This window comes from Simochromis diagramma, unplaced genomic scaffold (assembly GCF_900408965.1).
Source record: "Simochromis diagramma unplaced genomic scaffold, fSimDia1.1 OVJJ01000026.1, whole genome shotgun sequence".
NCBI lineage: Eukaryota > Metazoa > Chordata > Actinopteri > Cichliformes > Cichlidae > Simochromis > Simochromis diagramma.
In genome coordinates this window covers 1,858,155-1,870,474 of record NW_024386985.1, presented here as the reverse complement: position 1 = coordinate 1,870,474, position 12,320 = coordinate 1,858,155, and the positions used below count along the sequence as shown (strand labels likewise).

The window sequence follows — 12,320 nt, the reverse complement described above, 5'->3', positions numbered from 1 at the left end:
AATAATATAATGAGCATTTAAAGAGGAAGTAGCCTGCAAAAGACAGATTTAATGTGATAAAAGAGGACGAGGAGACGGGAGCACACAGACAGAAGCAGCGCTTTTATACAATATTTTATACAATATTTCAGAAAATACTGCTGAGGCATGATGTGGGATGATTCAGTAGATGTGACAAAATTACTTGAAAGAGTGCTGGCATTTAACATGATATTGATAAAGACAAATTGGTAATAAATATTGTGTATGTACAATGGCTAAAAAAGCATTGATGTCCATGTACTGATTTCTATTTGAAGCAGAGATTTATGGGAGAAACAAAAGGGTAGTTTGTTCATTTAGATGGGATGAGGAGCTCGATAATTTTGTTCATTCAGTAATGCTGCTCCTCCACATCAAAAGGAACCAGATGAGATCGTTTGGGCATCTGGCTTAGGCTACGTCCACACTTACATGTGTATCTTGGGACATAACATAGCTTTTTCTATGCATTTTGGCCTTTTGTCTATATGGAGATGGACATACTGAGCCTTCAGGAAAGCCCTGTTAGGGTGAAGATTTGCAGAAAAGGAAAACAGAGGTTTTGTCTTGTAAGGTGGGCATCTTTATCAAATTTTTTGACATCAGAATGTGCTGTGTGTTATTGTTTGTGAGCTTTTGATTGGCCAGCATTTCTTCCTGGTGTTGTAACAACTCCTGTTGCTTTAGCATGCTCTTGACAGGAACACGCTACACCTTTTCATCTTTGTGTAGAAAGATGTGCACTGCAGCATGATAATCAGCCAAGTACACATTAGAGCTCTCTCTTACACGAAGCAGAAGAACTGCTGACTGTCATGGACGTTCACCCAAAAGTTGTCTGACCTCAACCACACCCAACATTTGTGGCTGCTTGAAGACTAAAAACCCCCTTACAGCACAAGCTGTTTACAGCATTGGAGCATCATGCTGAAATAAATGAGCTGTAGGTCAACTCTATATAGCTCAACATGGAGTAAAGCTAAGGATGGAAAGCATGTCTGTGTAGGTGCTGTCATCCAGATTCCGTTGCCTTAATAGCTTGAACAAAGAAAGTACATGGACTTATTTAAGTTTGTAAACAAGTTTCATCTCTCAGGCTTCTGAGTTCTGAGAGCTCTGACAGTGGAAAGCCAAATACCAATATAACAATAAAAGCTTATGAAATCCATGCACATTAATAATAATAACAACACCCATAACCCAGCTTCTCCTAACCTGAACCTATCAGAAGCAAGGGGAACCTTGAAAGCGAGTGTTGTGTTGGTAAAGTTAGGAATTCATATCAGTGTACCCTGTGCACATAAAAAAGTTAAAACTCTGTTTCACAGGTGACACTGAGCTGGGTGGATGTGAGCAGGCACCCAAAATGTTCAAATCTGTTTTTGCCCACTCTCCAGTAATACCTCCACCCTCCAGCTCTTCAGAGAGTATACCAAAGCATTGCTGAGAGACATAATCTCTCTTTAACATATCCTGTGTTTGCCCCAGGGCCTGCTGCCAGTTGGACATGCCCCAAACACACATATTAGGTGTCAAGGAGGCATAATGACCAACTCAACCGACTTCTTGCAATGCGGAGGAATAGCAACTCTACTCTGAACCCTTTCTGAATGATTAAACTCCTCACTATGTCTTGGAGCTCCTCTATCACAGGAAGCTCATTTCTCCTCTTCACTACCTATAGCTTGTGGCCATAGGTCAGGCTAGGAATACAGATTGACTGGTGAACTGACAGCTTTATTGTCACACTCATTTTGCAGGCAAATAATAGTTGACAAAAAAGTGTATTGACCTTCAAGTGTTTCTTTTCATTTATTCAGTTTATTCCTTATCCAACCATACTACTTTCCCTAATTTAGTTTGCTTTCATCTTAATAATCACTTTTAATAATAGAGCTACATTTTTGGTTTTGTTTTAACCATTTAGCCATATTCTAAACAAGCACATATTCCTACATGTATTTCAGAATTGCAGTTGTACTTTCATAAGTTTTCCGGTGTGAGTATTTTTTATAGGTGACAATTTCATGAACAGAGATAACCTAACCTGATCCCTATTGTCACCCTAATTTGGAATTAAAGTGACTAACTTAGCTACAACTCTAACATTATTCCAGATGTTGAAAACATAATGGCACATGTAAGTTTACAGTTGCAGAAATGAAGGCGGAAGTTTAAAACTGTTTTTATTGCATTGAAAATTCAACAAGACTTTACATAGTGAAGAGGACAAAAAATCCATGCCAACAACCTGCATAAGCGGGTTAGTGTTAATATGTCATGCATAAGAAACCAGGTCATTCTAAATATACAATTAAGAAAAACAATAACAACACAGTGTGATTAATAATTGCAGAATGCAAATGTTGAGAATTAGAAAACAGAACATTCAGATTTTGTGCAAATTCCACAATACAGCAGTTTCCAGTATTGTCTAATTTTATTAAAAATATATATTTCACATTGCATATCAGTTTAGCCTAACTGTCCAAAATTTCAAATAAATACTGTACACAGTAGACAGCTCACAGTTCAGCCAGGTCAAGTATTTTTAAACCTGGGTTGAGACCTCTTAAGAGGTAGGGTGAATCTGTGTTTGTGCAATTATGCAATTTGTACTGCAATAATCATGTTTAAGTGATATTTTATCCTCGTACCCTTATTATCTTGTCATGCCTGTAACCTTTTCATTTAAAAAAAAGTTGGTGAACCTCTGGTCGTTTATGTACAATATATTAACAGCCAATAGCAATAGCCAAAAACAATAATCCATGTACAAAATTGTGAAGTAGTGATGACACTCTGCATGGCTCATGCAATTACTGTATAAACCAAAACTAAAAAAGATGAAAGCATATGCTATGAAGCAGACTGACCATACTGTGACCCATCAGACCAAATGGAATCAAACTGACCTTTTAGTTTGTCAAAATTGGATTAACTGTATGTGGTAGATAATTAGGTAATTTACAGTGTAATTAAATAATGTATAGTATCACTCAATAATATTTGTGTCGGTCATGCATAGAGCTCAGTGACAATGTTTGAATAGCTTTTAAGGTGAGACCTACTTTCTGTCCATCTAGGACGGTAGTCTGCTTACTGTATGTTAAGTCTGTGACACAGTGACAGGATCAGTATGTCTCACGCATGGACAATACACAACAGACAATACATTTACTTTACAAAGTGTACAAAGACTAATCAAACAACAATGAAACTCTTTTAAAAAAAAAAAAAGGGAAGATACGTCTTTTAAATATTCAAAATAAAGACCTGAACCGGAGCAGGCATAACATGCTTATTGTATTGGTAGTCCACTGATGTGCCTGGTTTGTATGTAATGCACAGCATGCATGATAGTTTAAAACCTTTAGCCATTTGTAATGACTGAATTTCTGATTAATTACATGACATATGTATTATCATATCTGTTAACTAGCTAAAACAGCAAGCTAGTTAAAAAATAAAAATCTTAGTAACAACAATCAGTTTTCAAAAGTTGGATTTAACAAAATTCAACAGATGTTACAGTTACAGCTGTTGGTCCAGTCTGTTTACCACAAGCAGCCAGTCCATAATCTATAGCTAAGCTAGCTAAAGGCGGAATGGGTTTTCTGTGTTTACTCTTAAACAATTACATCACCACTAAAACTTGTTTTGCATATAGTCAAAATGCAGTGTAATGCTACTCCAATAAACGATCGTGATAATCAGATATATTAATGCCACATCAGTAACTTATTGATGAGATTCCACGGTCAGTCAATTAAAGTTTTTGGTATGCCATTTAAATAAATTAAAGCATTTTCTCCTCTGATAAAAGGCACGTTATTTAAAGCATTCGACATTTACATTTTTTGATCCCTGAAGAGTTTTTTTTTCTTATCAAATCAGTATTGCATTTCTGCTTATTTACAAACTGGATAGTAACATATGTAGAAATGATCAGTTTAGCTTACAAAAATTTTGCGTATCAAATATTTTCTAGAAATTGAGAGGAAATAATAAAAAAAAAGCACGATATTTGAAAGGTTGAAATTCGACTATTTGAGTGCATCGCAATTAATGCAAAAACACTAAAACACATGAGAGAGCAGACAGATTATCTGGGGAAGAAAAACAATTGTAGTCAACGCTGTTGGTATCTCTCCAGATGCTTAATTATTTCTCAGAACATTTTATAAGTGTGTAATCTCTACAAATCTCCAATTTAATAAGAAATTACAAGATGTAAACTCTAAGCCCATCCATTACACTCCCACCCCTTAATTATGCTACAAAAGTCTATCACATTCAAACTAATATAAATAAGTCAAGATAAGAAATATTACGTATAAAATTGTTATCTTTTTCCCATTGCTATAATCACAGACACCACTATTACAAACATCATGCCTAACTACAAAAAACCTGAAACCAGTTACAGTATTTTTCTATTATTTATATCTCACGATTCTTGTTATTTCAAGGATTATTGAGCTGTTGATCTGTCATTCACAGCTTTAGATTGGTTCCAGCTTAAAAACCACAAACCAGGATATACTATTGCTCTTGCTCACAACAATCCTCTACTTGTTTCCCAAACAATTTCACGATATTAATTAAAAACGCTAATGAAAAAAGAGATTTATTGCTCAGCTCTCCATCCATGCATGTGCAGGCTGTTAAAAAGAGCACATCAGCCTTAGACTCAGAAGTGTCTTGTCGTGTGAGCAAACTGATGCAGAATGCGAGAGATTGCTTGACTGTGATAATAATTAGCGAGAGAATGTGTGAAGAATAAAGAGACAGAGGACTGTTGTCACTTAGAACACTAGGAGTTTGCAGTATGTTGTGCACACACTGAGAAAATGGGATAAATGACAAATGGAGATAGAAAGCAACTGTCAAACAGGGCATAATGGTTGTAAACATTCATCCAGCTGCCATTACAGTGTGTGCTGCTGCTCATTCTGCTTTAAACTAAATGAATGTATGCTAAAATATTTCACTTATTTTCCAATATATTTACCTGATGTAGACACTGAGATTGTCAGCAATACTACACTGGACTGGTTTTCTGAGTAGCCAAACAGGATATCTGATTCAGCTGATTAAAAATGCCTTTTACACTAACGTTGACTGTGTTAGTCTATTGATTGCCCCTCTTCTAATCTTGCATTTCTCTTACTTGTCTTTCTCATATGGCGTTTGCATGACACAGCCAGTCCCAGCTTTAAGCCACCATTCATACTTCAAAATAAGGATTACACAACCGCTTCTTTTCACCTGACACTGAGGAGCTATATTGGTTTAATCAGCAGGAGAAATTAATGGCATTGCACATAGTCATCTATGAAGACATATTTAAAACAGCTACCTTTAAGATCCTTTTTGTTGACTATGCTACAACATGGAAATTGTAGAAGAGCTGATTTTATTTGTGTTATTGTGTCAAGTTGAGTTGTGTTGATGCGCTTCATCAAATGCAGCAGACCTTACAGTAGCATGCCACTGCTTACAGTGACAGCAAAAGGGTGATTGTTGGGTAGGCTGATACTAGAATGGCTTTTTGCTACACGAAGCCACACGGAGAGCTGAGTTTTAAGAATATTTCAATTTGCATCTAACTTTGCTAATGCTAACGTTGCATTCCCCTGCCCCAAAGCAAAAACTTTATTCATAAACTGTTTGCATCCTGAGGCAAAATCTATATTACATTCAATTAATTATTATTAATTCTTATAATATTTTTTAATAAAACAGAAAAAGGCCTCTGGATTAGCTAAAAAATATTGGCTGCTTTTTAATTAACTAAGCAAACTAGCCATTTGGTTGGGCAGCTAGTATTTGGTTTGACACCAAATGAAAAATCGGATTTGGAACATTTTAGGGAGCAGCTTTCCCAAATTTTGTTGTCCCAGCAATTGTGCTCGCAGTGAGTGAAAAGTTAACTGTTTTCTAGTATAAACAAGATTTCAAGGTTGTCAAAGTTACCCTGACCCAAACCATTTTTGCCCACTGGCTTTACAACAGCTTTTAGTAATGTGTCTACAGCTCGTAATCTTGTGCAGAGATTTGCTCCTGATGAAAACTTTTCAGGCACAAATTACATACCTGGTGTAAAGTACTAAGAAAGTACTAATGCTGTTTATTACGTTCACTGGAAGAGAATTTATTGCAATTTAAAGAACCTCACTGTCTAAGCATCATATGCATGTATAAGCCCTAGTGTGTGTTAAATTTGTTTCAATACATTCATCAATCAAGTCTCTGAAATGTCTCTCTACAATATGAACTGCATATCGCTGTCATTCGTTTGACACTAATTACTGGAGAGGTGTGGAAGTGAACACCTTTATTCTTTACACATTATAGACTGGTGATACTATGGAATGGCAGCTCCAATGTCTTTGAGCATTGTTTTTTCAATAGATGGATTTCCTATGACCTTAAACCTTTTTCAGGACTATAGTATGATGGGTAAGATTGGTTAGAAGATCAGCTGTCTTCTGCTATTTGCATTGAATTAAACTTAATTAATTTAATATGTGCCAGTTACGTCCGTTTCAGCAAAAATCCTCATTCACTTGAATAATTCTCAAACAAGTCCAAACCAAAGCACACAAGCCTCTCAGCTGACTGGATGGCCCTGAGGATGAGAGACAGAGACTGGTTTGTGGCGCTGTGGAAAAGTACTTCTTTGTTTGCGGAGTTGTGTTTGATTGTTTTGCTGGGGATGTTGCAAGGCAGGACAGCTTCCCAAGGGAACTTCAAGATGGAAAACTGAGGAGTCTTTCCTGGAAGGCTGTATAAGAGATTCCTGTTGAAGGACATAAAGAGAAGAGAGTGTCACTAAATACCTCAGGCATGTTTTAAAATGTATATATCTAACATCCATACTAATCCGTCTTAGGACCCCCAGGCCTACCCAGTCTAAAGCTCAGTGGTAGGCAATAACTTTGGGAACTTTGGTGCAGACAACCATATTCACTGAGTAAAATCAGTCACTTCTTTTTCACCGATTCAGGAAGACAACAGAAACATCAACATTCACCATCAGTGGTTAATTAAACATAAAAAGTTACAGGGGTTGCTGAGCTCATTCTCTATAGAGGAGCAGCTGCTGTGCATTTATGCATTTAACATGAAAACGTGTGCATGAACAGTCATGTGATATCTTCAGGTGTTTCGTGGAGAATACGTCTGAAATGCTGCTATGTGCACCTTTAGTTTATCTGAAGTTACATCTAAGTTCATAATAGCAGAATGTAGCACGACAATTCAATTAAATTAATGATTACATTTATCCAGTATGGCAGTTTTATTTGTGAAGCACATTTCATATTTGTATTTTTCAAAATGCAAAAAGAAATAATAATAATAATAAAAGCAACAGCCATCAAAACATAAACCTTTTTACAATAAATTAAAAACTGAAAAAGACAGGCAGTAAAGAGGCGTTCTGTGAGTTAGTCTTTCTAGTAATTCCGGTTTAGTTAAAGGCATAAAATCTTTTTAACATGGATATAAATTTGGTAAAAGTGGGAGCAAGCCCATTAAAACTCCAAATGCTAGTTACATACATAATGTAATGTTCTATTAATTCTAGATGACTGCCAGATGTACTGGATTTTTAACATCTGTGTTGAACAGTAACAATGAAATGGAGCACTCATTGTGCTGACAGCTCATATTTTTTTCATATATTTTCATAAGTCTTTATAGGGACACACAGAGTAAGCATAACAACATAATGCTGTTTTATACTTGGCACAGGGTTTTTGTTTGATTTGTTGGGAAAGATGAAAGAGATTCCCTGGGAACAGAAAAGCTCATTGCCATCAACACCACAGAGCGCTACCTCATGTGATATCGTGGATCTGTGTATAACAAGATGGCACTTTAGGCCGGCCCATTTTGCATGTCATGTTTTTGCATTTTTGCGAGAAGTCACGACAATAACAGAATTATCAAACGTTTTGTCAAATGAAATTCATTAGCGTACTATAAAACACAAACTACTGTCCTTAAACAATTGCATTCTGTTTCTCTTTGTGGTTTTGTCACATTTGCTACTCGCTGCCACACACCTAAAGCAAAGCATGTATATAAATAGAGATGAGCCTTTGAGGGTAGCAGAATACTCATTTGTAGGTCAGAAAGGCAGTGACTGCGGAGTGTTGCGCTCCTCGGGGCTCAAGTACATTGATTTCTCTTAAAGTGGCTGAACTGCCAGTCTCAAAAAGTAAATGGAGTGATTCTTCATGTGTTAAGACACAGGTCGTGGGCTGCAGGGTGTGAAGGAGCATTGACCTTCAGTACACAATTTAGACTCAAAGTCAGAGTGCTATGAAGATTCTGTATCTGCTCTACAACATAAAACCAGTATATGACACCAGTGACGCTTCTCCTCCAAGTTAAGGATGGTTAGGTGCAATATTTACAAAGGTACAATAGGGTCATAGAATATATGATACATGGAATATCAAAATGTAAAATTTGGCTCCTGCATGTGAGACACTTTGATATATTCCAAAAATCATTGGAATAGGTGTCAAAATATTTGGCAGTGACTTAGTATGAAAATCTGGCCAGCAATAACTACTCTACTACTAAACGAAACTATCCTTTCAAGTCAATTACAACCTCCCTACTTTTAAGATTAGAAATAAAACGATTCCTTTGTGAGTTTAGTTAGGGCTGGATCAGATTACCCTGAGCCATCCGTGATCATGCTGCTATAGGCTCAGGCTGCTGGAGGCCCTCCAATGATATATTTTGTCTCTCCTCTCTTTTGCACTTTACATACTTATATTCCACTAGTGCATATTATATTAACTTTGTGTTATTATCTCTCATAGTTTGTTTTTTTTCCTCTTTTTTGTATGTCAGTTCTTTGTGTTTTCCTCTTTTCCCTTTCCCCTTACCCCTACGGATCCAGGCAGATGGTCACCCTCAAGAGACTAAAGGTCTTTTTTCTAATTCTTTGTCTCCAAACGCTTGCTCATAGAGGTCTTTTAGCTTTTATCTCTAATGTTGAGGGATTACTTTAAAATATAAAGCACAGTGAAATTACTTTTGTTGTGATAAACTGAGGGGATTTTGTATTGCCAAAAAAAAGTGCAAATATGTAGATGGCAATGATAGTTCATGTGCTACTCAGTCTGTGGGGGAGTATACTGCATTATCCAGAAAGCCAAAATCAGGAAGTTCTGCATGCTGCAAAAATTGCAGATTTGTTGAAATTGAAAAGTAAAAAAACAAAACAAACAAAAAAAAAAACCCCAACAATATAAAATGTAGTAATAAAAAACTATGATATTAAAAATGTATTTATGCATAAGATGTGTTATTTAATTTTTAGTTATCATACTTTTTTGTTTTGTCTTGTTATTTGGAAGCATTCTCTAATGCAGTGATAGAAGTTAAATTGGCAGAGAAGTTAAAATAATTGTGCATATGATGTGTGGAGATTGCCCTGCACTAACTTTAGATTTGTGTCCTGAGTTTGATGTTTTAATATCAACATTGCAGCTTTATGTCTATATGAGCTGCAGGCCTTTTCTTTTCAATGTACTGTACCCCATGAGTGGCTGTGGAAGGGAGGGAGTGGAAATGTCTTTCCTCCTCTGGAGGAATTCGAGATCTGAGTGATTCATATAATCCTTAATCACAGTTAGTACCGCCACCTCCTTTCGTGTCCCAGTGATATTACAGTCAAAATAAACTTGAAAGCCAACATCAATCAGTTACAGTTCCACCCAAGTCTGATGCTTTGCAGTTGGTTTAATCGGCCAGTCAGTGGGGGTTACTGCATGTAGTGCCTCAGATAAATTCTACTTAAATCAACACCTGGGATATAAATGTAACATGAGTGAATGAAAAGAGGAAGTTTGACTGGACTCGACTGATGTTTCACTCTTACCATTGCCGATGCCGTTAGAAGGAGTCAAAGTTGTCCTACGCATAACTCAACACGTTTTCCCAAAGTTAAAAGATCATGTAAGGGTTTTACCTGGAATGTACTTTTTGGCTTAAACATTGAAAGCATCTTAAGTCTGCTAACAGCATTAAAAGGATATTCCAAGTGTTGACTCGTTCATCATGTTCATTAGTAAAGATAAATACTCTCCCAAAAGCTCTTAACGTTCAATTTCACCAGCATAGCAAATGTATATCTGACAAACATTTTTCCGCCCAGTTTTTAGTTCACATCACACTTATGTTATGTTCTATGTTGTTATTTTAATGAGACCTTTCCAGTTGTTTTGCCTCCGAGTTCCTCCACATTTGTATTATGATTAGTTTTATTTCAATTAATGTATGATATTGTAAGCACAGCACATTGCCACAGGTGTATAAAATCAAACACCAACAGTAGCCATACAGTTTTACTTACAAACATTTGAGAAACTGTGAGCTGTTCTAAAAAGCTCATTCCCCTCTTAGATAGTCTTTGATCAACTGTAAGTGATGACACATCCAAGGAGGCAGAAGTGTTTGACAGAGTGGGCTTGCCCACTGAGGGACATTGGCGTAAAATTTGCCACCACTCTACTGAATCAGAGTTCCAAACCACAGCACAAAGGCCGTAAACTGGGAGCTTTATGGCATGGGCTATCATGGCTGAGCTACTGGATTTTCGTACTTCTGAAAGCCCTGAAAAAAAGAATTGGTTTTAGAAACTATCAGCTGATGGATTCCCAGAACTATATACGTAAAGACAGAAACTGGGAAAGATGAAGTGTCCTATCTGTCAAGTATCTCCAAAAACTGTTTCTGGATGTATCTACAGAACTGGGTTTGGTTTAGTGGTCACCAGATATTGATTACAATTAGATTTTTTTCTATTGTCTGAAGTATTTTATATTGTAACTATATAACACTCACAGACAGTATAAAAGATGCATGTAGCTATGTGACATCATCCAATATTGTCCTGTCTTAAGGCCTTGAGTTTAGGACTGTCTTTACAAAAAATGGATGTAATGAAGAACAGTGGGTCTGACTGTAAATTTATTGGCTATTCAGAATCAGAATCAGAATACTTTATTAATCCCGAAGGAAATTAGGACTTTTGATCAACAATAAATTAGCCAGATAACTCCCATTAGTGAAAATGGTAAATGGCCTGTATTTGTATAGCGCTTTACTAGTCCCTAAGGACCCCAAAGCGCTTTGCACATCCAGTCATCCACCCATTCACACACTGGTGATGGCAAGCTACATTGTAGCCACAGCCACCCTGGGCGCACTGACATAGGCGAGGCTGCCGGACACTGGCACCACCGGGCCCTCTGACCACCACCAGTAAGCAACGGGTTAAGTGTCTTGCCCAAGGACACAATGACCGAGACTGTTGGAGCCGGGGCTCGAACCGGCAACCTTCCGATTACAAGACGAACTGCCAACTCTTGAGCCACAATCGAAAAATAGCATAACAAAACAGACTTAATTATTTATTTAGGATGACCAAAATAGGTGACTGAGCCCATAAACAGAGCAGGAAAGTGTTCACAGAGGAGACGTCAGAAAGCTGTGTTTCTCTAAACTTGGGACTGAAAGTCTTTTTGCAGCATCTTGCGGCCTTCATATGGAATACACGTTTTTAGGCTCCTATGTACTGGTTTAATTTTTCAGATCCAGAAGCTACGTCCATGTGTCCATGATCACAATCTGCTCTCAGACTGTGTTGCAATAATAATGCAGCAAAACCAGGAAATTCCAAAAGGCTCAATCCCAAATTTCTTTAATTCAGATTTTCTTTTTAATTTCTTCAAAAAAAGACATTTTCTCCTTTTAATTTTGAGACTATAAGCTGTACTGTACATGTTGGTTTTCCTCACGTTACGCTTTTTTATATTGATTAAACCTTGTGTTACTGGAACAGATTTTCCTCTTTGGTATTACATGCCTTTCACTGTCGCTGGTGATCCTTGTAGTAATTTAATCAGAAGAGGTGGAATCATTTTCTCTACAACCCAAGCAAAAAAACATCACACCAAATATAAAGTTCAGAATCAAAAACACACACTTTGAGTTTAAGGCTGCAGGACTTCACGGACCTCCCAGTGATAGTGTGCGCACATTTGTAGTTATTATCACCTGGTGTGTGTTCACTTCTGTTAACAAAGAGCCAGGTGTCATTATCCTGCATGTTAATGGAAAAGACATTACAAGTGCTTTAAGAATAAACAGCAAAGTGAACAGAATGAACAGAGTTAACCTGTGCATCAATTCTCCAGCACTTCAGTACGTAAGTATTTTCATAATGCAGTTATTGTAGACGTTATTGACTTAAGGTTCATGGTTTA

At 36.9% G+C, this 12,320-nt stretch overlaps 1 protein-coding gene across 1 annotated transcript in view; it reads right to left on the bottom strand.

Moving 5' to 3' along the window:
• Positions 1 to 2,190: 2,190 nt before the first annotated feature.
• The window catches only part of LOC120738575 (inactive N-acetylated-alpha-linked acidic dipeptidase-like protein 2), a 466,433-nt gene continuing 456,303 nt past the window's right edge, over positions 2,191 to 12,320 (bottom strand). The window contains exon 18 of the mRNA XM_040039869.1: positions 2,191 to 6,826. Within this exon, the coding sequence (XP_039895803.1) occupies positions 6,586 to 6,826 (241 nt within the window). The 3' untranslated portion in view covers positions 2,191 to 6,585. The remainder of the gene's footprint in view (positions 6,827 to 12,320) is intronic.